This window comes from Perca fluviatilis, chromosome 1 (assembly GCF_010015445.1).
Source record: "Perca fluviatilis chromosome 1, GENO_Pfluv_1.0, whole genome shotgun sequence".
NCBI classification, from domain to species: Eukaryota; Metazoa; Chordata; class Actinopteri; order Perciformes; family Percidae; genus Perca; species Perca fluviatilis.
Window position 1 is genome coordinate 36379561 of NC_053112.1, and position 24538 is coordinate 36404098.

General features: G+C 40.2%; 2 protein-coding genes and 1 non-coding gene across 5 annotated transcripts in view; 2 read left to right on the forward strand and 1 right to left on the reverse strand.

The window, feature by feature from the left end:
* The window catches only part of LOC120556875 (protein kinase C beta type), a 41096-nt gene extending 26369 nt beyond the window's left edge, over window positions 1-14727 (forward strand). For 2 of the 3 annotated variants that reach the window (XM_039796691.1, XM_039796706.1), the window contains 14 exons: window positions 906-1017; window positions 3043-3171; window positions 3626-3782; window positions 4004-4138; window positions 4298-4394; window positions 4529-4672; window positions 4780-4953; window positions 5063-5154; window positions 5591-5653; window positions 5880-6018; window positions 6118-6198; window positions 6288-6395; window positions 7794-7934; window positions 8392-10614. In XM_039796691.1, the coding sequence (XP_039652625.1) occupies window positions 906-1017; window positions 3043-3171; window positions 3626-3782; window positions 4004-4138; window positions 4298-4394; window positions 4529-4672; window positions 4780-4953; window positions 5063-5154; window positions 5591-5653; window positions 5880-6018; window positions 6118-6198; window positions 6288-6395; window positions 7794-7934; window positions 8392-8544 (1725 nt within the window). In that variant the 3' untranslated portion in view covers window positions 8545-10614. Of the gene's footprint in view, window positions 1-905; window positions 1018-3042; window positions 3172-3625; window positions 3783-4003; window positions 4139-4297; window positions 4395-4528; window positions 4673-4779; window positions 4954-5062; window positions 5155-5590; window positions 5654-5879; window positions 6019-6117; window positions 6199-6287; window positions 6396-7793; window positions 7935-8391; window positions 10615-13548 lie in introns of those variants that run through there. The other variant, XM_039796700.1, reaches the window with a different exon arrangement.
* Window positions 14728-16978: 2251 nt separating this feature from the next.
* On the forward strand, window positions 16979-21779 carry LOC120556896 (voltage-dependent calcium channel gamma-3 subunit-like). The gene is made up of 4 exons (XM_039796718.1): window positions 16979-17226; window positions 20171-20254; window positions 20348-20488; window positions 20578-21779. Exons 1-4 carry the CDS (start codon window positions 17016-17018, stop codon window positions 21138-21140), a joined length of 999 nt encoding a protein of 332 aa, XP_039652652.1. The 5' UTR covers window positions 16979-17015; the 3' UTR covers window positions 21141-21779.
* A 2569-nt stretch (window positions 21780-24348) lies between these two features.
* Window positions 24349-24430, reverse strand: trnal-aag. The gene has a single exon. It is a non-coding gene; the product is annotated as a tRNA-Leu (tRNA).
* Between the last annotated feature and the right edge of the window lie 108 nt (window positions 24431-24538).

The following is a 24538-nucleotide window of genomic DNA, read 5'->3' on the forward strand; positions in this document are numbered from 1 at the left end:
TCTGTCATTCATTTACACACACGCACATTTTTTGTGAGTCAGCAACATAGATTTTGAAGTTGAATAACTGATGTTTATTAATCTCTTACTCCTTCCAATCTCTTATATCACCAAAGTTATTTCATTATCATACACTACATGGTCAAAGGTATAGTACGAGTGTACTTCTGGTGCCCTTAGGTAAATCATAATGATGCAGAACAGAAAAAAACATGAGACAGGTGTGTCAGAGTGACAACTAGGTCAAAAGTTTGAAAATTATAATGATGCAAAATACAATTTTTTTAGACAATGAAGAGGTTCCGATTTTATGGCAATAGTTTGGGGAAAACGGTTTCCTGTTTCAACGTGACAATGCCCATGTGTAAAATCCAGGTCCATAAAGACATTTTTTCCCACTTTGGTGTGGAAAAACGTCCCTGACCTCTACCCCATCCAGCACATTTTGGGATGAATTTGAGCCTTATCTCACTCATCATCAGTAGCCGACCTCACTAATGCACATCTAGCTGAATGGAAGCAAATCCCTGCAGCCAGGTTCCACAATGTTGTGAAAAGCCTTTCCAGAAGAATGGACGTTATACAGTTTGATTATTGTTTAGTATCGTAATCTTTTGGTGTCCACATACTTTTGACCATATAGGGAATCTCAAAACCTGTGCAAATAAAACCTCAACTATCTGCATGGTTAGATACCACTAGAGGTAATGGAGGACATGCTTATTTTTGCAACTTTGGTGAACCATACTTTTGAAAACCGCCAAACAACACGACTGGGAACAACTGAAACTGCAGTTTTTAATCGTTTTAGTGGGGTCTAAGCTAAACAAAATGAAATGACCTGAATGACTTTAAATAATGACTTTAATTACTTCTCTCTCCTCTCTGTGTTTGTGCCTCTGCAGGATCCTCGTAGTAAACACAAGTTTAAGGTCCACACTTACTCCAGCCCGACGTTCTGTGATCATTGTGGCTCCCTTCTCTACGGGCTGATACACCAGGGCATGAAATGTGACCGTACGTATACAAATATCTATGAATGTGTGTGTGATCACACAGCTTGAGCATGTGACACCCATGAAAGCTTGTGCTTTAGAGGGCCGTAAACAGAAATTGTCATTGTACCTGCTTTATTGCCCGTATGCCGCCTTTTGCACAAAAGTATACATTTCAAACTATTCACTTCTTAGACAAATACATTGAACTCTTTCACATATTGACACACTTCAATAGATTTAAAACTGTAATGTGTGTCTAGGCCATAGGGCAGAAATCAGAGTAATGACTGCTTAAAATGTAATTTATGTCATTCCAATTAATACTGTTTTCCTTGCTTGTGATATGTGGACTGTAGTTCAGCTAAAACCTTTCAATGAAAAACACATTATGACTTTACATTGCATACATCATTTACAATAATTAACCTGCTCATGAGTCCTAATGACAGACAGTTAAATAGATATTATCAGCTTCTCATAACAGTAAGTAAATACTCTTGTGTTATACTTATTTCTGAGCTTTTCCCTGTTGTTGGCAACAAAAACCTTAACAGGAAGTGTTCTACATCACTGTAATGCAATCTCCAGCAATTATTTAGCGGGTAGACAGTTCCTCATTGTACCTGTGTGCAGTAGTACACAGTGTTTGATGGACTTTGACTTGGCCTTAGAAGCAGTTTTTATTCATTTATATTTAGTCACCAGATGTACGCGAAAAGGAAAAGGAAATAGGTTGGTGTTAAAGTGTTTGGTACTGAAAATACTGTGGTAGCTTATATAATACTGTTCTCAAAGGGGTTATTAGGTTATATATTAATCACGTAAACAAACAACATTTGACTAGGAGCTCTGTGCTTCTTGTAAATTGTATTCATATTAACAAACAAACAAACAAAATATTGGAACTTTTTCTGTTTCTTTTCTCAATATTCTTCGGGTTGTTTGGATATTTTCGATATTTACAGTACATCACTGATTAGAGATGAGAGAAGTTTGGTTATGATCATGATTTGGCTAAATTTTAACTTGGAAAACAAACCGAGACACGCCTCTTGATGGCTGACAGGAGTTGCCTCTTTGAAGCATCAATATTTATTTTAAGTTTCTGAGTTGTAGGAAGCCACAGCGGTTTTCTCACTTGTCACCAACTAAGATCAAGTCCCTAACAACTTTTGGTCTGCAGGCTTTATACTGGAGGGACCTAAAACAATGTCCCAAGACTCTCTATACACAAGCAAGGGATTCATATATATTTTAGATTTGCTTACATGATGAGATGTGTTGTTCTGCAACATCACACACCATCACACACTTGTTTTTTTTCCTCTATAAAGTTTTAATGGACAGTGGAGCTGAGTGGAGCCAGATAGAAATGTATAAGTTACATGCATATATATTTCTTATTTCTTCTGTCTGATGGAAATATAAAATACAATTAATCAAAAGACGTTATCATAAGAAAGGTCATCATGGAGAGGCAGGCACCTTCTCACTCTCCACCTCTGAGTGGAGTAAACTGTGGAGCTGTGTACATCAGAGCAGTCTGACATCTGGTGGACTGAGTGAGAAATTACATAAAGAGTGTTGGGGTATTTTTTATTAAGTGCTCATCATTAAGACATGCGCTATTTAAAGTGTTTTTAGGTTTTCCTGTGTAGCTTTACTCAATGCAAATGAATCAACAGCAATCTAAGATGAAAATAAAATTGTGTTTATCAGGCGGGGAGGGTCTAATGAAACATTGCTATTAAGTTGCATTATGGGAAGTGTGGGATCCAACATTTCTGGGACTTAAAGTTCAGGTTTCTCAGCCTTTGCTCTTCATTTTTGACCTTTTTTTTTTCAATCTCTCTCTTTTGAGTCCCCCATTTTATCAAAGTGTAACACTGAATTACTGAAGAGTCTTTAATCTGGTTATATAGTACTGAAAGCATTGTGATAATGACTTGAGAGTTTAAGGATTGAGGGTTGTACTGTGTACTGTGTACTGTTTGGGGCTATATAAATATAATTAACTCATGCATTTCTGTGTGTCTGTGTTCAGACTGTATGATGAACATCCACAAGCGGTGTGTGACCAACGTCCCGAGCCTGTGTGGGACAGATCACACCGAGAGGAGAGGACGCCTCCAAATCTCTGCCCAGATCGCTGACAACACTCTCACTGTCACCAGTGAGTGCACTCTGTCTCTTTATATACACACACACACACACACACACACACACACACACACACACACACACACACACACACACACACACACACACACACACACACACACACACTCTGATTGCCTCTCAAAGCTTTCTATCAGCCTAAGACCAGAACTGGAAAGTCCATTAGTCGATCAATGATACAACGATTGACCCAAATGGCCGCTGGAACATGCGTCCACGTGCTGGCTCATCCTCTCACAGACAGCTATGTATTGATTATGGAACAGAAACTAAACAGTTGTTAAGTGTTGTCAAATGTAGCCAGAGTTATTTAGGGCAGGACTCTCATCACCAACACCTCTGGAAAGGACAAATTCCAGACTAAACCGTTGCACTAAAGTGTGTATTATCTTGGGATGTTTTCTTTATCGGACACTTTTTGTAACCATGTCCTCGTCAACCCCTTGCAGTCAAAGAGGCCAGGAACCTGGTGCCCATGGACCCCAACGGCCTGTCAGACCCCTATGTGAAGCTCAAGCTGATTCCAGATCCCAAGAGTGAGAGCAAGCAGAAGACCAAGACCATCAAATGTTGCCTAAACCCCACCTGGAACGAGACCTTCATTTTGTGAGTCATATCGCAGATGAGTTTTGAGGCTTCAGCTTATATTCGGCATCATTTGAACTTGACTTGTTTAGGTTCTCTCGGCCCCATTTTCAGTCACAAAAGCACAAAGCTAACTGGAGCTCATGAAAAAGTGACCCTGTCTCCATTTCTTTACCTATTTTTTTTTTTTAGAACACCCTTCATCTGACTGCCCCCACCCCCTTTTGTCTCTCATTTCTTAGCCACCTAAAAGAAACCGACAAGGACCGCCGTCTGTCAGTGGAGATCTGGGACTGGGATTTGACCAGCAGGAATGACTTCATGGGATCTCTGTCCTTTGGGATCTCAGAGCTACAGAAACAAGGGGTAGATGGATGGTAAGGTGTCAGGATATGGTGTATAACTGGAAAAATTACACAGATGTAGACAGAAATAACAAAGGCAGAGGGAACAGGGGTGTGAATGTTTAAGAGCTATTTGTCATAGTCTAGTGATAATCCTGGATATTATTTCTCTGTTTTTATTTTGGGGTTTAGGTTTAAGATGCTGTCTCAGGAAGAAGGGGAATACTTCAATGTTCCCGTTCAGCCAGATGGAGAAGACGGTAATGAGGAGCTACGGCAAAAGTTTGAGGTGAGACGCACAGAAACAGAGAAACAAATTGACAGATTTAATTTGCGTTATCCTTGTTTTTATTTATTTATATGAGGCGTATTTATTCTTCCCTCATAATCTTGTTCTTTACCTGTTATTCCTTCTCTCTCCAGAGGGCGAGGGTGGGGCCAGGGAAGCCCACAGACTCTTCTTCCTCCTCCTCGGTGTGCAAGTATGACAGCAATGGTAATCAGGACCGGGTCAAGCTCTCGGACTTCAACTTCATCATGGTTTTGGGCAAGGGCAGCTTTGGCAAGGTGATGCAAATTGGTAGTGTTTTTGTTATGGTGAGATATGGAAGCCAGTGGCTTTAAAACAAAATGAAATCACTGTATAGATCATTTATTTGCTTTTTGCTCTTCAGGTGATGCTGGCTGAGCGAAAGGGCACCGATGAGTTGTACGCCATCAAAATCCTGAAGAAGGACGTGGTGATCCAGGACGATGACGTGGAGTGCACCATGGTGGAGAAGAGAGTGCTCGCTCTGGCTGGGAAACCACCTTTCCTCACTCAGCTGCACTCCTGTTTCCAAACCATGGTATGGGTCCACAACATCTTGTATTAACAAAGATAAGCACATGCAGAAACATGGCAGCACGCAAACTCAACACTGATCATATATTCTCCTCTTCTTCTTTGTCTTCTAGGACCGATTGTATTTCGTCATGGAGTATATAAATGGAGGAGACCTTATGTACCAGATCCAGCAGGTTGGCAAGTTCAAGGAGCCTCATGCTGTGTGAGTACGCACACACGCATGCAAGCACACAAGCATATATACACACACACAGTTTGTTGTGCACCCTTTTCTCTTCTTACTGCTAATTAATCCCCCCCTCCCCCCACCCTATCTACTCTGCTTCTGTTTGCTTTGTCAGTTGATTCTATTCAATTTTATTGATAGATGTATGTACCCTTTCCATATGGAAAGCCATTTGGGCTGATCTGATAACCTAAAATGTTAAAGGATGTACTAATTCAGTTTAAGATGAACCTTTATGAAAGAATGAGTTGTTGTTGTTGTAGTTAGCTGTTAACATGAGCACTCGTATACGTGTTTGTCACATGCTTGCAGCTGCCTTTTAGTGGATTCACCTTTATTGTCATTGCACAGTTGAGTAGAGATACCGAAACAACAAAATGCAAAAAAAGCTAGTGTTTGTTTTATGTTTCAGGTTCTATGCTGCAGAGATTGCCATTGGAATCTTCTTCCTTCACTCAAAAGGCATCGTGTACCGGTGAGTCCTTCTGTGCATCAGCTCGAGTCTGCATGTACAGTTTAAAATCACTTCAGAATAAAAGTGTGTGTGTGTGTGTGTGTGTGTGTGTGTGTGTGTGTGTGTGTGTGTGTGTGTGTGTGTGTGTGTGTGTGTGTGTGTGTGTGTGTGTGTGTGTGTGTGTGTGTGTGTGTGTGTGTGTGTGTGTGTGTGTGTGTGTGTGTGTGTGTGTGTGTGTGTGTGTCAGGGATCTGAAGCTGGACAACGTGATGCTGGACGCTGAAGGCCATATAAAGATAGCCGACTTTGGCATGTGCAAAGAGAACATGTTAGATGGAATCACCACAAAGACCTTTTGTGGAACCCCAGACTACATCGCTCCAGAGGTGTGTTTACATGCTGTGAGATAGTTGATGGTGCACTTTCTTTTTTATTAAGTTTTTACTCCTGAATGGTACTCAGGACTCCACCATTGTGTCTTGTAGATCATAGCTTATCAGCCTTATGGGAAGTCTGTGGACTGGTGGGCTTTTGGAGTACTGCTCTATGAAATGCTTGCTGGACAGGTTTGTATCCAATCACTATAGTTACTTTTTTTTTTTATCGAGAACAATTGTGACAAGTAAAATGATGATGTATATTTGTGCCTATCCAGCCGCCTTTTGACGGGGAGGATGAAGATGAGCTGTTTCAGTCGATCATGGAGCATCACGTCTCTTACCCGAAATCCATGTCCAAAGAGGCTGTTGCTATATGCAAGGGGGTGAGGGCACATTTTCAAATGCACATACATAGAGAGAGTCAGTCTTAATGTGGCCCCTAACCTCTCTCCATATCCACTCTGAACACTGGAGAGTGCGCCATGTTAAGGGCTCTCAGTTTGGAGTCAAAGTGCGTAAGAATAACAAGGTAGTGCAGTAGGACCAGTTAAAAGAGTACTCCACTGATTCAGCATTGCACTTCTAAAGCATTCAGTGTAACCAATGTGTGGCATATTTTTCTCAATATTTTTATTAGATGTCACACACTGTATTTTCTGCCAACTGAGCAGTTTTATTATTTAAAAGGATTACTCCGCCAAATTAACATTGCACTCCTAGAATTCTGTCAGTCTCACCATGGATAGTAGGGATGTAATGATACACTCAACTCATGATTCGATACACAATTTTAAGTTCACAATACGATTTTCTCACGATTGTTTTTAACAGAATGAAATGTCTGAAAAATATTCCTATATTTATATAAACTGTGCAAAACAGCAGTTGTGTCTTCTTATCACAAGTGCAACTGAATTAGTATTTTATCTTTAAATATAAAAAAATAAAGATTAAAGAAAGGCTTGTTTATTTCTAAGGCAATATGGTTAAATTTAAATGATTAATTTAAAATGTAATAACAATAACTTATAACAAGAATTGTTTTACCAGTCATTTGCTGTTAAACAACAAAAAGAAGAAACACTAGATGGCAGAAGGATATTTTACAACAAGATTGAACGCAACACAAGCTTATGGAGCCGGACATAAACGCAACACTAACACTGTTTATCAGACAGCAGCAGTATCCATGCTGTCTCAAAGTGCAGAGAGTCTCCTCTGTGTCTTTAGCTGCAGACTCCTTTCCAGTGAAATACTGTCACACTACACCTTTTAGCTGTCAGTATTTTAACTGCTTTTAAGCCAGCGTGTCACGCCCTAGGCTGTTTAAAAATTCAACCTGTTGTAACACCAACTGACTTCACTTGAGGCCATTTATCAGACTTTACACAGCCACAAAAGGCTTTACACAACTTTTTCCACATACAGACTTTGACGTGTAGAATCTGTGGAGTTACTTTTAAACATATTGGGCTATTAGTTGATCGACTGGTTAAAGTTGTGATTTGGTGTAGCTATTGCCAGTTTATATACATTTATTGAAAATTGTGATGTAGGTCAGTAAAAGATTCATAATTTTGGTAATTACATAAATTCAGTTTTTTGGCATCCTTAACGGAGTTTACCTGCTTCTTTGCCCCTTCCCCCTTAATGCAGTGAAGGGGAGCTAGTGTGTAGTGATCAGTCACAGTATACAGTACACACACACACACACACACACACACACAAACACACAAACACACATAAACTGTTCTTATCCTTGTCTATCTGTGTGAATTTAGCTGATGACAAAGCACCCAGGTAAGCGTCTGGGCTGCGGTCCAGAGGGGGAGAGAGACATCAAGGAACACGCCTTCTTTCGCTACATAGACTGGGAAAAACTGGAGAATAAAGAGGTCCAGCCTCCTTTCAAACCTAAAGCTGTGAGTATATTACACACACACTCTCTTCAGCTGTTGAATAATACCTCAACTTCACTGATTAGCTCAGAAATACGTAACCGTAAGGAAGGAAATAACCTCCAACTAGTCAAACTTTCAAGGTAAGTTATAGATTAGATCGCTCATGCACCAAACCAAACCATTGCCTGCCATTGGTCACTACTCTGACAAATGCTGAGCTAAGATTTGTGTAGTGTAGTCACCAATGATGAAGCTGAGATGTCACTGGATCACATGCGGACCAATGGAAATCCACAGTTTCGGCTGTGAGTGATTTGATTGGTTGATGCCATGTTTTAGTTGTATTTCTCTTTTTTCTCTGTTTGTTGTCGTTGTCCTTTTTTTCCTTCCATCCGTCATCAAACTCACTCCATCCCCCCCAACTCTCTCTCTCTCTCTCTCTCTCTCTCTCTCTCCACCTCTCTCCTCTCCACGGCAGTGTGGGCGTGATGCGGAGAACTTTGATCGCTTTTTCACACGCCACCCCCCCGAGCTGACCCCCCCAGATCAGGAGCTTATAGCCAACCTGGACCAGGAAGAATTCCACGGCTTCTCATTTGTTAACCCTGAGTACCCTCCCACAACTCACTGACCATGCCACATATCACTGGGCTTGCACTAGTAACCCCCTACACCTCCGGAAACGCACATTTAAAAAAATAAAACAACAACAAAAAAACAATCCCTATGATGTCATATCCAGGCAGGGTGAACGGAATAGTTCAACATTTTGGGAAGTACGCTTTTTTTCCCCCGAGACGTAGAAGGGAAGACCCATATCGATCTCATGTCTTTGCATAAAGTAAGGAGCTGGAGCCAGGAGGAAATTAGCCTAGCTTAGCATAAAGACTGGAAGCAGGGGGGGGAAGCAGCTAGCCTGGCTCTCTCTCTTTCTCCAAAATAAAACCGTATGCCTACTAGCACCTCTAAAGCTCATTACCTGCAAGGCTGTTGTGGTCACTCAAGAGTTTTCACCGTAAAAAACACATTGTCGTTGTTTTCTGTGTGTACAGATTAAACAAATCAAATCAAACCTCTTAATTAGTAAACTTTAGTTCTGGGAGTTGTATTTTTGAGAAGAGCCAGGTGAGATGTCTCTTCCCCCCCCCCCCCGCCCCCCCAGCTTCCAATATTTATGCTAAGCTAGGCTAATCGCCTCCTGTCTCCGGTACAGACATAAGACTGTTATCAATCCTCTCATCTAACTCTCAGAAAGGAAATCGAATAAGCGTATTTCCCTAAATATACCAATACTATTTCTTAACAGAAAGTTCCGATGGAAATGAGGACCGCTGCTCAAACGCAAACAATCAGGAGAATTAATCAGATATTCACGTGTCAAGTTGCCAGTAGCAGACTAGTCTTGTTTCCAGCTGTGACATTTTTTTCAGTTTACTGTGGTTAAGCACGTCATGTGACACTGGCTGCTCCCATATTAGCTCTACTGGTTGTATTTCAATCTTTAGTGCACAAATGTTGCTCGCTCCTGAACGCCGCCCGGCTGCTCAACACCAGCAGGTTCATGTTGGGGGCCCACGTCAGGGCCGACTCGAACCTGCTCTGTCTTCGTGTCACCCTCCCTGTGATTGCATATTGACCTATCAGTAATATTGATGAGTGTACTATGAGCACATATTTGGTAATATTCATACAGTGTAAGTAAGTAAGTAAGTAAAAATTGACCAATTGCTTTGCTATGATTATTTGATTACTAATCAGTTTCCTAATGTTGACTTTATTTTGTCTATAGGACCAAATATTCTACACTTTCTGTTCAGTCAGTATTGTGGTGAGCTTAATTGTTTTTGTTTTTTTGCTGATTTAATTTTGTAACCAGTCAGAGGATAGAAGTCTTTATACATGTGGTCAGCAAGAGTGTAGGTCTGCGTCAAGGTAGTGATTTTTTTAATTGAAATCTCATTACTTTTCTCCTGATTCATCACTGATAGCTTCACCACATTACACTGTGTTTTTTTAAAGACATATCTAAGCTTGTAAACAACCATTTGTTTTGGGAGAATTTCACATATGCCGAGTCTTGTGAAGCTGGTAGTTTGTTAGGATGTCCAAAAGTGCCAAAATAGGATTCAGAATCATGAGGAGTTGGAAAAATATTGTCCTCAACAACTGTGATGAAGCGCAGCCATCTTGTGCCATTTTGCAGTACATGTATAATTATTAGAATATGCATTATAGCTTATCTGTTCTCCAACAATACAATACCTTCGGAAAGTAATTTTCATATATAAAATGAATGAAGACGTGTGTTCATTGTGAGGCAGGTTGTATTATCTTTTTTTTTGTAACTGTGTAACACTGCAGGGTTGTAACAATGTGTCAAATCTTGTTCTTTGAGCTCGTATCGAGAAGTGGAGGCGGGCGGCATCATGGTGACGTCACAGATACACAATGATGCTCACTGATAAAGACGATTGATTCTGCCAGGTGGAAAAAGTAAACGTTTATTGTGATGATGGTGACGAATCAATCGTGACATAACGAGAGATATGACGGAGAAAAAAATTATTATATATGGAGTTCTATATCAAAGATATATTTGGATAAATTGTTCTGGATGAGAGAGATGCTTCTGTGGATTGTGTAATTGTCCTGTATGACTGGAAACTGATAATATACTCACTGGTGCCTACCAGACTACTTCTGCTGTGTTTGCCTTGTTACTGCTGCTACACCCAAAATGTGGTTATTTGGTTTGGCTGAGAAGATCAGTTCCACTCTGCTATGTGGAAGCTAAGCTGAAGCCAGGAGAGACGACTATCTTAGCTTAGCTTAGCATAAAAACTGGAAACGGGGAAAGACATTGTGTTTTATTTGTTTAATATGTACAAAAACGGAAGCGTAAAAACAAATTTTCCATTCAACCTCAGCCTCTGTTCCACTAGGCTTTTGTAACTTATTGCAATTTCTCATTCAACATTTCATTCATTGGTCGTTCTGAAAAAATGAAGCATGTTCCTATTCTACCATGTAGAATATGAAGAGTAAACACTCTTCATATTCTACATCAAACTGCAGCACTTGCTGTTAGAAATTGACCTTTGTTTCTTCTACTACTACTTAGTGAGCACAGGAAAAAAAACTAAAAGCGACTCAGTTTTTGTCGAACCATGATGTTTAGCTGGCAAAGGTTTAGGACTAATGGGGAAATGTTTTTTTTTTAAAGACCTATGAAATACAGAAATATTAGATAAATGATGGTAATGAGTCACTTTTCAAAAACAGTCCTTATCTAAACATAGGAAGTTAAGCCACACGACCTACTGTTGAGACAGGATCTCTTCCAAGGATGGATTTTTTTTTGTTAGCTAGTTAAAAGGAATAATAATAATGATTGAATGTGGAGTTCCTCTTTTATGAATGACACAATATCACAGTCATATTTAATGATATTTTATTGCACACATGAACAAATCCTTACGGTGTACCAACTGTTTACAAACATCTACAAACCATTTAGCCTTAAAACCAAATCTAAAGGTTTTCAAAGTTTTGTTCAAAATTCAAGGTCCACTTACTAAATTTCTCCCGGAGTATTCAGTTGCATCTCATGGCCTTCATCAATGGATGGTGTTTGCCATGGAGTAAGAAGAATTATTTATAAATGATTAAAAAATGTATATGTGTTCACACAATAAAGACTTCATATTTTAAATGTATGTAAAACATGAATCTATATTTCATAATATTACAACCATGTTATAGTGTCAATCTTCGTCGAGATTACTACATAACAATGTGTTCAACTATACCTGATATATAACTATATATCAACTAATTGTCACATATACTATTTATAAAAGCTGCATTAGAGGGTAACATAAAATGTCCACAAAACAAAGATTAAAATATGCAGCATCACACCTGCCTCATACACAAAAATGAGCTGACTTAGTGATGAGTTCTTGGACCGGTGATAGAGGTGGGAAAGTTTCAAACTCTCCTCATTTCAGCTGGAAGCCCTGTGAGATGAGACAAAAGGAGGAGGTAGGAAACTAAAGTGTGTGTGTGTCGTGTGTGTGTGTGTGTGTGTGTGTGTGTCATGTGTCTTGCCTGGGGCTCACTGCTTCCCTTTCCTGTGTGAAATCCTTTCCGGTTGTGGTTTGGTCTGCAGCTGGTCTATTTTATCGATCCTTGTCTGTACTAAAACGTTTCCTCTCTCTGGCTTTGGAAGTTTGTCTTAGATCTTTCTGCATTTGTGCTGTTGAAATGTTTCGGTGGGTCTTTATTCATCTTTTGACTGTGTCTCTGGGTTTCGTCGGCAGGGTGTTTGTGTTTTTGTCGACTTTTGTAGTGTGTTCTGCTGAGTCTAGACTCCTTGTGGTGCCACCGTTTACAGATGATCAGAGGTGTGGGTTAGACTGCACTTAGACTCAACCATAGCAAAATACACATGCAACACGACTCACAATTTCACACCAATGACTCATGACTTCACTCAGATTTAAAGCTGGGATAAGGCAGTTTTTTTGCATCCCAAAATTCCATAATAACCTTTCAGCATATTGTAATTCAAGTGGTCTGAGAGAAAACTAGACTTCTGCACCACCATGATCTGTTTTTAGGCTTTAGAAAATCTAGCCTGTGACGGAAGACTTTGGCCAATCACAGGTCATTTCAGAGAGAGGGCGTTCTTATTGGCTGTTCTACAAATGCAGATGCACTTGCACATCCCGTCAGATGGTGGAACCCTGATTCAATGGCGGAAAATCCTGGAGAAAAAGTTGCTATTCCAGCATGGGAAACAAGTGCCTACACTGCAAAGCAATCCAAAAGACTGGAATATGGACTTATTAAAAAGACTAAAGACTCTAGCTAAAGCTCACAGCTACGGTTAGCAGAAGGTTTTTTTATTTAATGTAAAATATAGTGAACATTTGGTTAAACTTTACTTGAAGGTATCTACATAAGCGTGACATGACACTGTCATGAACGTGTCATAGACTTTTATGACATAACGCTTCTTTTAGTAAGTGTCATTCGGTTTTTGTCATGACAAGTTAGGGTTGGGATTAGGGTTCATGTGTCATGACAATAAAGTGTTACCGAACATTTTATGAGCTTTATTTTTTGGTGAAGGGTGGGTTGCATGGGAGGACTTTGGTCCATTGACCTCCGTATTTCAAAAGTCCTGTCCACAGCCTGAATGCTGGACAAAATAACATGCCAAATATATATCTGATCATTTGGCTTTTTAATATTGGAAAGCTTTCATTGAAAGTAGTGAATGCACATTTTAAAAGGCATTCAAATTGATGAGGTTTGTACACAACGGCTTATATATTTAAAATGGTATTAAATCTGGTAAAAGGGCACATAGTGACATGTTTAGGACTCTAAACACATATAGGACTTTGACTTGAGCCTGCGATTCATAGAGTTGTGACTTCAATGACCAAGACTTTATCCCAACTCTACAGGTTATTGTCTTTCCGTGTGCTGAAATAATTAACCTCCCATGCCTCTTTCTCTACCCTCCATCTTTGTGCTTCTATGGGCAAGTTGTTCTTTTTGCTTGTTTTCAACTTTATTTTTCTAACATGTTCTCTCTCCCCACTTTTCTCTCTCTCTGTTGCAGAAATCTCGCCGTGACGTCGGCAACTTCGACAAGGAGTTCACCAAGATGGCGGTGGAGTTGACGCCCACGGACAAGCTCTTCATTATGAATCTGGACCAGAATGAATTTCAAGGCTTCTCCTACACCAACCCTGAATTCATAATAGAAGTCTGAGGAGTTCCTGTTGGTTAGACGCAGCCCAAATAAGACTTTAATCCAACCCGTACCGCCCAGTTACATCCATCGAGGACTCATCCAGCATCTAGAGCCACAACCTCTCATTTACACACATCTCAACCCACAAATAGGATAAACCGCCACACACTGGCTTTAGCTGCTGGTTGGTCGCACTGGGACTGAGTTTGACCAGTAAACACAGGCCAGTTTCCAGAAATCTCCAGGGCATGTGTAGTATTCACAGGACCTCGTGGGGACCAGGTCAATGCAAAGAGTCACAGTGAATGTGAAACCGTGCGTATGTGCTCTTATCGATCAACAACAGTGTGCGTTTGTGTACTTGATTTTCTTCTCTTCGGCCTGTAAAAGTTGCGTCATAAACATTCCATGATCAATATGTCATATGTACACATGCACATGCACACACACACACACACACACACACACACACACACACACACACACACACACACACACACGTCGCTGCAGACAGGCTGCCATTTGGAGGGAAGGAATGGTTTTAAAAGTCCTGATTTATAACCTCATGTCTAAGTTAGTTCTGAACTTAGTCTTAAGCACGTCTCGTCTTCCAAACTTGATGAAAAAAAAAAGAAGAGTAACCCCCCCCCCCCACCAAAATGCGGATATGTAAAAATGTCTCTGTCTTTTTCTCTTGCTTAATCTCTCTCTTTCTCTTTTCTCTCTGGCGCTGTGTACACGGTGGGTACTAAGTGCTGTGTAGGCCTATAGAGTCTTTGTGGTGCAGCTCCTCTATGCATGCCATATTTGTTGGTACAGTAGTTCCCTTAAGATTTGCATTTCTCATTGTGGAAGAGGGAAAGCCTGATGTCTTGAGTTTATCAATGCAAGTCAGTTTTGAAATACCCATGCTCAAATTTGAGTTTCCACTCCGAATGCTGTGTACGCCTTCTCTAATAATGTCGAAATATGCTAAAAAGTTTGCTTTAAAAAGCACGAAGCAAACACCGTTTTGCTGTCCTTGACAAGAATAATATGAGATTCTGTGAAATGAATATATATATATATATATATATATATATATATATATATATATATATATATATATATATATATATATAGATGTAATAATTCTGTATGACTTGTGTTTCAGTGTATGTGTTAATAAGAATGGGATCTAGAGCTAGAAGTTGTTTTCATGTTATAATATACTACTTCACAGCCCCATCTCACTTTCTCTCCCTGGTCTCTATCCCTGCCAACACTCAGCTGTCACTTTTTACTTTGTTTCCCCATTTTTATATCTCCCCTTTCTCCTCCTTCTCCTCACCTGTCCCCAACTCTCATTCACATCGATACGATTTAAGGAGTAAATGAACTGGGAAATGAGATAAGTAGGACAAGAGGGAGAGGGGAAAAGAGGGGGGAATAAAGTGTTTACTATGCAAAAGGCAGGAGAAGAAGAGGATCAGGAGAAGAGGGCAACTTTTATAAAGCAATCTGAAGAAATTGTGTAACAGGACAGTGTACGTGTGTTGCATGCGCCACCTTTACCTGCGCGTGAGAGACACTTACAGTATGATACCTACATTAAAGTGAATTATCATAATACCATTTCAGTAACTGTGGCTCTTGTGTTTTACTCTGTTGTACATTATATATACTGGGTAAAAAAATAAATATAATCCCTGTCAGATCATCAAAGAGATTGGCAGACTGCTTCGAAAAAATAACTTTCAAGGCATAAAGTGACCGGTGTTTGACACACAAAAAAAGACAAAATTGTCTGTAACTCATGTTTTCATTATATCATTACTGTATTTAATAAGGTTTTGATTAATTGTTGAGTCTGTAAAATGTCAGAATATAGTGAAATTGACGGCCTATATCTTATGGTCAGGTTTCAAATGTCTTTTTTTGTCCAATAAACAGATCAAAACTATACTTAATCAGTTTCCAATTATATAAAATAGGGGAAAGCAGCAACCTAAGCAGAAGCGTAACAAATGTTTGGCATTTTTGCTTGACAATTGACTTTGACAATTCATCAAAATGAAGGTTTATTATTCATTGGTCTCAATCAGTGGTTGAGTTTTGGTATGCGTATGAAAGTATCAAGAAAAATACAAGTTTAAATACAATTAAATGAAAAGGGGTCCAAGTGATCACAGCCATCACAGTTCAGTTAAGTCAGAAATATCTAATCAACATCCAGTGTTGCTCACACTTCATATTTTGCTGGTATCATTAAATATTTGTAGTAACCCTCAATTTTAATTCTAATAATAAAAAAAGTAATACAATTTACGATATTGGAAATATAGATAAATGAGCATAGTGTGGAATATGAAAACAGATCATTTTAACTGAAATTGAAAATGAATAAAGTCTGGGGGGGAAAAGTGTAATAATTCCCTTTGCACTTTTGGGTAAAAACATATTTTAGGCCTAGTTGGTTTTATTCAGAGATAGGCCTAATTCTCCTAAAAAGACGCTAGTAGTGATTAATAATCAAAAATAATGCAGTAAAACACAGTATCAGGTTTCTATCAAAGAAATTCTAGGTGATTAGTTAATTAATGCAGAAATGTATGTGGCATTTTTATGATAATGGATAGCATGATAACCAAATTAATCATAATTTATATATATATATATATATATATATATATATATATATATATATATATATATATATATATATATACATGTCTATAAATGAAGACAATAACATGCTCTGACCACTGTGCTGCTGTCCACGGTGCTGAACTGAACTGGTTTAGACTACTGACCCAGACTGATCTATTATGCTTAGTGACACACAGACACACACACACACACACACACACACACACACTGGAGGGTAGGATTACCCTGCAGTTTGTGCCATGCAGAAGCTACAACAAACTAGATTGCGTCCACTGGAGCTGCTGCTGCTGTTTTCTCTGACCAACTTTTTGTTTCACCAAGGATTTGTGGCTTTTTCCACTTTTCGCCCCTCGGTCTGTTTTTCCTCTCTGATTCATCAGTTGTAGCCTACTACTACCAGCCTACTGACTTCTCTCCTGCATTGACATGGAAACATCCCGACTCAGTGAACCAAGCCTGATGCATGTAGGCTATGACCCGTCCTGAAACCTGCACTAATCCAACTAGAATACAGAGTATCCGGTTACAGAAGATGTGCACAGAATCGGAGTTATCTTCAGCTGACTGGATCCACACAAAGTTCAGGCACAGGGGGGGAAGTTTCTAACAGTTTCTAAACCCCGCTGGCCTTCGTCCACTGGGGGACTCCTCGGTGCGGAGGACGCGGAAGAGCCTGGGCCGACATGAGGCTGTGTAACCGGGGTATGCAGATGTTGCTGACCACGGCGGGGGCTTTCTGCGCCTTCAGCCTCATGACCATCGCAGTGGGCACGGACTACTGGCTGTACTCCCGCGGGGTGTGCCGCTCCAAGAACCTGAACGACAACGAGACCGTCCGCAAGAACGAGGAGGTCCTGACCCACTCCGGTCTGTGGAGGACCTGCTGCACCGAGGGTAGGACATGACTCCTGTCTGAGCTGTACTGTCACAACTGTATGGGTTTACAGGTTCCCACAGGAGAGAGAACGTACACCGTGTCTCTATACTGGGTGATGAATGCTAATTCAGAAATCAGAATCTGAAAATCTGAAAATCTGAAAAGGCCGGGTTTATTGCAAAATAAGTAACACTTGCTAGGAATTTGCCTTGGTGGCTGGTAAACAAACATATTGAACATTTATATGAATATAGATAGAAAATACAGCCTACATTATAATGATAGCCAATTATAACAGCTTATTATTGTTATTATGCATCATGGGAGAACCCTGTTCTGTCATCACAGCCAAATTTAGGATCTTGCAGAATTGACTATAAATAATAATATTGTTAAACATTATTTATAACACCCAGTTGTGGAGGAAGTTTTCAGATCCTTAACTTACTGTAGGTAAAAGTAGTAATACCATAATGTAAGAATACTCCATTACAACAAGTGTGTAAGTATTATTGGCAAAATGTAGGCTACTAGTAGTAGTATCAAAAGTAAAACTACTTGCAACTACATGCAGACAAATGACCCCTAGGAGTGTTATAGTATTATAAAGTATATCATTGGGTTATTATTATTTGATGTGTGAATAGTATTTTATTCTATTTTATATACTGTTGAGTTGTTAACCAGTAAGTAACCAGTAGCCTAATGATAGTTGTCAAATAAAAGGTGCCATATTTTCCTCTGAACCGTAGTGCAGTAGAAGTATGAAAGAGAAATACTCAAGTAAAGTACTTAGTACTTAAGGAAACCACTTTTAGCACACAAAGTGTGGTGATAAAGAATTTTTTTTTACAAACAAAAGACAAAAAAAGTTCACAAATTATTGCATTAAATAATGTAATAAGTAAGTAAGTGAAATGCATTTCCTTACTAGCTTTGAAAACTAGAGTTACAAAGTGTGTAACGACTACCACAGAATAATAGAATTTGGGGCTGATGGTCAAACATGAGAATGAAAACAAAATGAAGACAAAACAATAAAAAAACAACATTGGGCTAGTTGCAGAAATGTACATAAAGGTGGCTTTTTAAAAGCTTTTTAAAAGCACTGATAGTGAGGGAGAGCTAGTTCCTCAATTGTTGAGCTCAACAGACATTAACTAGCCTGTAGCAGCCTTTTGAGCCAAAAGCTGTAATATAAAAAATAGATTTGTGGCTACGTCTTTGTTTTTACCTTTTCATGAAAAACTGTTTAGTTGAGCATGGTAAACCATCAGAGCTTAAGTTCAGATGGATTTATGGTTTGATATAGATTAATGTTCGCATCTTGAGGAGGGAGAGGAGAGGAGAGGAGTTGTCTAGGCTTGGCATATGTGGATGGAATGGAAATGACATTTTCAATTATTCATTGCTTTTTAATAGCACCCCTCTTCCTCTATAACTATAACCTATATCCTCTGTTTGCTTTGCTTTGCTAATTTTCTGAATGAAATGGAAATGCTCAGCTCTCTCTCTCTATCTCTCTCTCCCTCCCTACCTACCTCCCTCCCTCCCTCCGTCTGCCGCTGCCCCTCTATCTCTAAGCTCCAAAATGGTTTAATGGAAAGGTAACAAAGCATGCAGAGGACATCAATGCTTCAACCATCCTGTTTGTGTGTGTGTGTGTGTGTGTGTGTGTGTGTGTGTGTGTGTGTGTGTGTGTGTGTGTGTGTGTGTGTGTGTGTGTGTGTGTGTGTGTGCGTGCGCGCGTCACAAAAGGCCAGAATCAGACAGACAGACAGACGGGAAGCTAAAGGCTTTCTGTGTATATACACAATAAATAATTATAGGATGAGGCGGCAGTGTTGATAAATAAACAATAAATAGTGACATGACAGGCATAACAAAGATGTGATACAAAATAAAAATGCACAAGGACAGACAAGGTTGACGTATGGTTGTGTGCACTCATCAAACTCAGCACTACAGACAATAATAGTGGGATAGTATCTTCCAGAGTCGAGGTTATTTTCATGTCAAGCTACAAAAACTGTCCTGGCTTCAAAGTTAACACTTTGAGTGAAGACTACTGGTGCTAAGCTGGCAGACAAATGTGCTGCATTATACAAGTGGTCAGAAAATATCTATTCTTGCTAAGAGTGAGAAAAATTATGCAAAACAACATGTTACCTCATCTCTCTTTGTCTCCTGACAATGATTTGAATAAATGCTCTCTCAGTAGCTTTCATCTCTGACCTGTTCACCGCAGCTGAGTTGTAGCTTACTGAATGAGTTTTGTTTTGGTAACCATGGCGACCGAGTCACATCATCAATACTGGTCAATCAGTGCAGCGCATAGCGGCACATTTATCAATATATCCCTGTGTGTGCAAATGTGAAAGGGCACTTCTGGGCCAGAGGTTACTGAGAGCACAAAACATGTGCAGCAGATTTTTTAATCTTTTAAAATAAAATGAAAACGCTCTGGGTTGTTTGCAGTTCCTTAAACCAATCACAATCGTCTTGGGCGGACGCTAAAGGGCCGGACGCAGCGACAGTGGCTCTGCAAAACAAAAGTCTCGGGGAGGAACTTGTTTTCGTGGAACATTTGCATTCGCAAAAGAAAACGCCCCGTGCAATATAAAATGAAGTTAACTGTTCGCACAATACAGTAACGTCAGCTATTTAAATTAGCTAAATTAGCTAAATTTTCTTCAAAACCATTTACACCACGTAGCTTGCCAGCTCGAAGATTGTTGCTGTTTCCTGAAGCAAACAGCTACACACAGAGCGGAAGGCGAGGGACATCCGGCAATTATCCTGGAAATGTACTTCCATTGATCCAGACTAAAGACACAAGTGACTTCTATATATTATGGGCTAAAGTTTGTATGTCAAGTTATAAAATAATACAGAGCAAAATGACACAGAGCCAAAGCAGTTATCAAATGGATGTACTGTAATTCTTTGTCTTTCCTGCAGGGACATTTCGGGGCGTTTGCAAAGACATTGATCATTTTGCTGAGGATGGAGACTATGAGCAGGATGCTGCAGAGTATTTACTACGTGGGTAACAAATGTGCACAACTGTGAGATCTAACACCGAACTCTCAGGTACTCAAATGTTATAAATAGCCCATTCTACTCTCCTCTCCTCAGGAGCAGTACGAGCCTCCAGCCTCTTCCCCATCCTCAGTGTGGGATTATTATTTCTCGGAGGTGTGTGTGTAGCTGCCAGCGAGTTCTACAAGTCACGTTACAATGTCATCCTCAGTGCGGGTATACTCTTTGTCTCTGCAGGTCAGGACACACACAAAGCTAATGTGCATGCAAGTATTTACAGTATTCATCATGCATCTGACCCTCTCCGTCTCTCTAAACTCTTCCAGGTCTCAGTAACATTATTGGCATCATCGTGTACATATCAGCAAACTCAGGGGACCCCAGCCAGAGCGACCATAAGAAGAGCTACTCCTATGGCTGGTCTTTTTATTTTGGAGCTCTGTCCTTTGTGCTCGCTGAGATGGTGGGCGTCCTTGCAGTTCATGTGTTCATAGAAAAACACCGACAGCTGCGCACTAAAGGCCGGCCGTCCCTCATTAAGCCGCCCATCTCTCGCAGCTCATCTTACTACCGGAACCGTAGCTACCAGAACCGCTCACGCCGATACAGTTACAGGGGCAACAGTGCAGGGGACTCGATCTCACAGTCCTTTCGATCATCCTTGGTGCGAGATAGAGAGCCGTCGCTCTCAGCTGAATCCAAAGCCATGGAAAGTTTGCCAACACCAGTGACAGTGGGCTCAGAGTTCATGCTCTACACCTTAACCTCACCTTTCAAAGACGGTAAGATGGACATGGCTGTGGATGATTTAACTACTGAAGCTGCGCACGACAACACAGAGATGCTGCCTGGAAACTGTGCTGGCAACAGAAGGACCACGCCTGTCTGAGAGGAGGATGTTCAGAGATTAAACACAAGAGGAACTTCTGTGAGAGGAGAACATTAAATGAAAGGAAGTCCTCTCAAAACTCTTGGTAAAGAAAGAGGAAAGACTTCAGAGACCGGAATAGGCCTGCATCAACTAATCAGTCAGAAAATAGTGAAATAAATCACAATGACAATTTCCCAGAGTGTGACGCCTCCAAATTGCTTGTTTTGTCTGACCAACAGTCCAAAACACACATATAGTCAATTTACAATGATACAAAACAGAGAAATTAAGTTAAACCTTATGTTTGAGAAGCTGGAATCTGGAGAATGTGGACTTTTGCCTGAAAAATACCTATTTTGTGCTCTTTGTATGCCATTCTGCTATGCCATTAGAGTAGCTATATTCACAGTATATCTGTAGTGTGTGTGCGAATGAGTGTGTACAATAATAGGAATGTGTGTATGAGACAGACAGTCATGCAGAGAAAGACAGAAAGGAGGAGCTGTTCGTGAAAATAAGAAACTATAACAGAAATACAAGACACACATAAACCACCCGTTTGACATAATGTAACTAACTATGTCCAGTTCCTGTTCTCCTTTTTGTGGACCTAAGCTCAACATCGAAACCCCATTAAATGCATTAGATATCTCTCCATCTGCCTCTTGCTGTGTCTGTTTGTGTGTTTGAGTGTGTATTGAGCATAAGTGTGACAAAACGTTCTGCCCTTATGGTTCACTGAGTCTCTGTTTACATAAATTAAAGCTTATAAATCAACACAAAATGTCCGTTGGAGAGACATAATTGCGGTTCATGGTTTTGTATTGGTGCTTTTGTGCTGTACAGGGCACATCTTAGGTGTGTGTGTGCGAACATTCAAATATCTGCCCTTGCATAAGTGGGTACAGAAGCAAATGTCCACGCAAAGAACAAATATTTAAAAAAACTGTTTTTCCCCACCCAGCCATGCTGAAAATTATTAAGGCCTTCGTATGTGTGAACGTGCATGAGTATGCTGTGTTAGAGACGATGATAGGACAGTATTAACAGCTTCAAAGGTCTATAACAGCATAACAGCAAGCATACTGAATACCATGGCGTTACCATGGCAGCAGCAGCATCATGCAGGCGACCATTCAAGGCGGTTTTGATGAATACGCTCAGTGCCATCATATACTGACCTGACCACACAATAATATCATTGTCATCACATATACTAGGCTACAGATGCCATAGTCTATATCCTCGACGTTCCACTTCAGGGATTGCTCCGGTGCCGCAGGAAATTCCGCCAGATGCATGTATTTTCTCTCCTTCCGCTTTCTTTGTGTTGGAATTTTAAACTCCGGTGGATGTATGAGGACTATGGTTAACTGCTCCTCAGATCTCTGCAGGGTAAATCCAGACAGCTAGTCAGACTATCTGTCCAATCTCAGTTTTCTGTTGCACGACTAAAAAAACTTTTGAACGTACACATGTTCCACCAAAACAAGTTCCTTCCCGATGCTATTTTGCAGCGGCTCCGTGCGAAGCTTAGTGCTACTCATGACGATTGTGATTGGTTTAAAGAAATGCCAATAAACCAGAGCACGTTTTTCTCCCATACTGGAATGCTGTGTGGCAGGCACGGCGTTATGGGTGGGCCTGACGGGCCTAGGCCCACCCACTTTTCAACAGGCCCACCCAAAACATTTCCTCAAAAAACATTAATTAATAAATATATTATAATTTGGTGAAGAATTATTAAAAATCAGCAAATAATTTGTGCTAAAATTGTCTAAATGTTTAGTTTTCAAAAACAATTTAAAAAGCAAGTTCAGCAGACAGTGAGGTTCGGATCGGATGTAGCTTGTCGGTATGCTAGGCTAGCTCCATATGAGAGTGTGAAAATCATTTCCAGTAAAGGACAAGGTTGCAACAGTGTTGTTTAGGTAGGCTACCTTAAACGTGCACGAGCGGTCTCAGAGTCATCGCTGCAACCAGGAGATGAAGGAGAGCTGAGATCCACAACACCTAGCACATCTTTGTCTCGGCCACCGCAGGATGCTGGCGCGGTTAGCGCGAGCAGCGCCGGTGCTAGTGCCTTTGCCTCTGCCTCGCGAGTGGATGATATAGCCCCTATGGATATAGCCCTGTGGATCGGTCTTCCGTGGATGAGCCCGCAACTCAACCAGTGCTAAAGTATCAGTAGATAATAAGATAACAGTAAGGTATGTGGCTACTCTGCCTGTATTGTATTATGTCGTCATATGAGATATATGGATTAAAATAATCAATTCATAACCCGCTACAGAGCTGCAGGCGCAATTCTATTTCTATAACAGCCTGTTACTGTTATCAAGTTGTTGTTCCCTCATGGTTTTCTCTTGTTGTGGCCAATAATGCTTTAGGGCTTGTTAATGTGATTTATTTATTTTTGTTAAACATGTTTATAACATGAATCATCACACTAAAGTAACTTGAGTCTTGTTTTACATGACAGATGACGTTGTCAATGAACAAGTTCTGTGGCCGAGTAGTGATTGAAACTGTCGGGCAGTGTTGTTGATTTGTATATTGTTGAAAACTTAAAACAGTTGAAAAGAATTGTGAAATATTCGGCCTCATGTTATACGAGCAGAACTAAACTATGTTTTGGGGAAATACTAGATTCTTGACCACTTTTACAGTCTACAGGCCTTAGGTTAGGACAGATGCGTTATAGCACAGCCAGGTATGGTGCGTAATGGAGATTCCAAAGCGCTCTTCTTTTGGGCAGAACCAAGGAGAGCGATCGCGGATAGGTCCGTCCTTTGCACCGAAACTTTTTACAATGCAACAACATATAAATAGCTTCAAGCTATTACAATCTTTATTATGTAAGCACAAGCACATAATATATATATAACAGTATATTAGCCAGTCATTTGTATTAGGTTAAACAGGGATTTGATAACGTTTTTAATTTAAGGCCCACCCACAATTGGTCTGGCCCATCCAAAACTGGAATCCTGGCGCCGTGCCTGCTGTGTGGACTAGCCAGACCCTCCTCCGCAGTGTGTCCAGTATGGACTGGCAAAGCGAGACTACATATGCCATATCAATTGTAGCTAACACATTTTAAGCAAACATTTCAAATATGTTCATATGTATGTACTTTTTCACAGTGTATATTATCCACAAGAAGAAGCCACGCTTGTTGATTAGAAACTCTATAATGTTTTAAGAAGTAATCACGACAAAAACCTGGCAGCGGTGGGATTTGAACCCACGCCTCCGGAGAGACTGGAGCCTTAATCCAGCGCCTTAGACCGCTCGGCCACGCTACCTTAGATAGAGTGTTTTAGGACTCCTTTGACTTGATCTGTAGGGGAGTATTAAACAGATTCTAAGTAGAATATAGTAATATTTAAGAGCTAGGCAAAGCAAATAACTGT

Excerpts from the sequence above, each read along its gene's own strand:
- LOC120556896 (XM_039796718.1), top strand. The coding sequence starts at position 17,016 with ATGAGGCTGTGTAACCGGGGTATGCAGATGTTGCTGACCACGGCGGGG. Across the intron at positions 20,255-20,347 it reads TGCTGCAGAGTATTTACTAC|GAGCAGTACGAGCCTCCAGC; the intron begins GTGGGTAACAAA and ends TCCTCTCCTCAG. Across the intron at positions 20,489-20,577 it reads TATACTCTTTGTCTCTGCAG|GTCTCAGTAACATTATTGGC; the intron begins GTCAGGACACAC and ends AAACTCTTCCAG.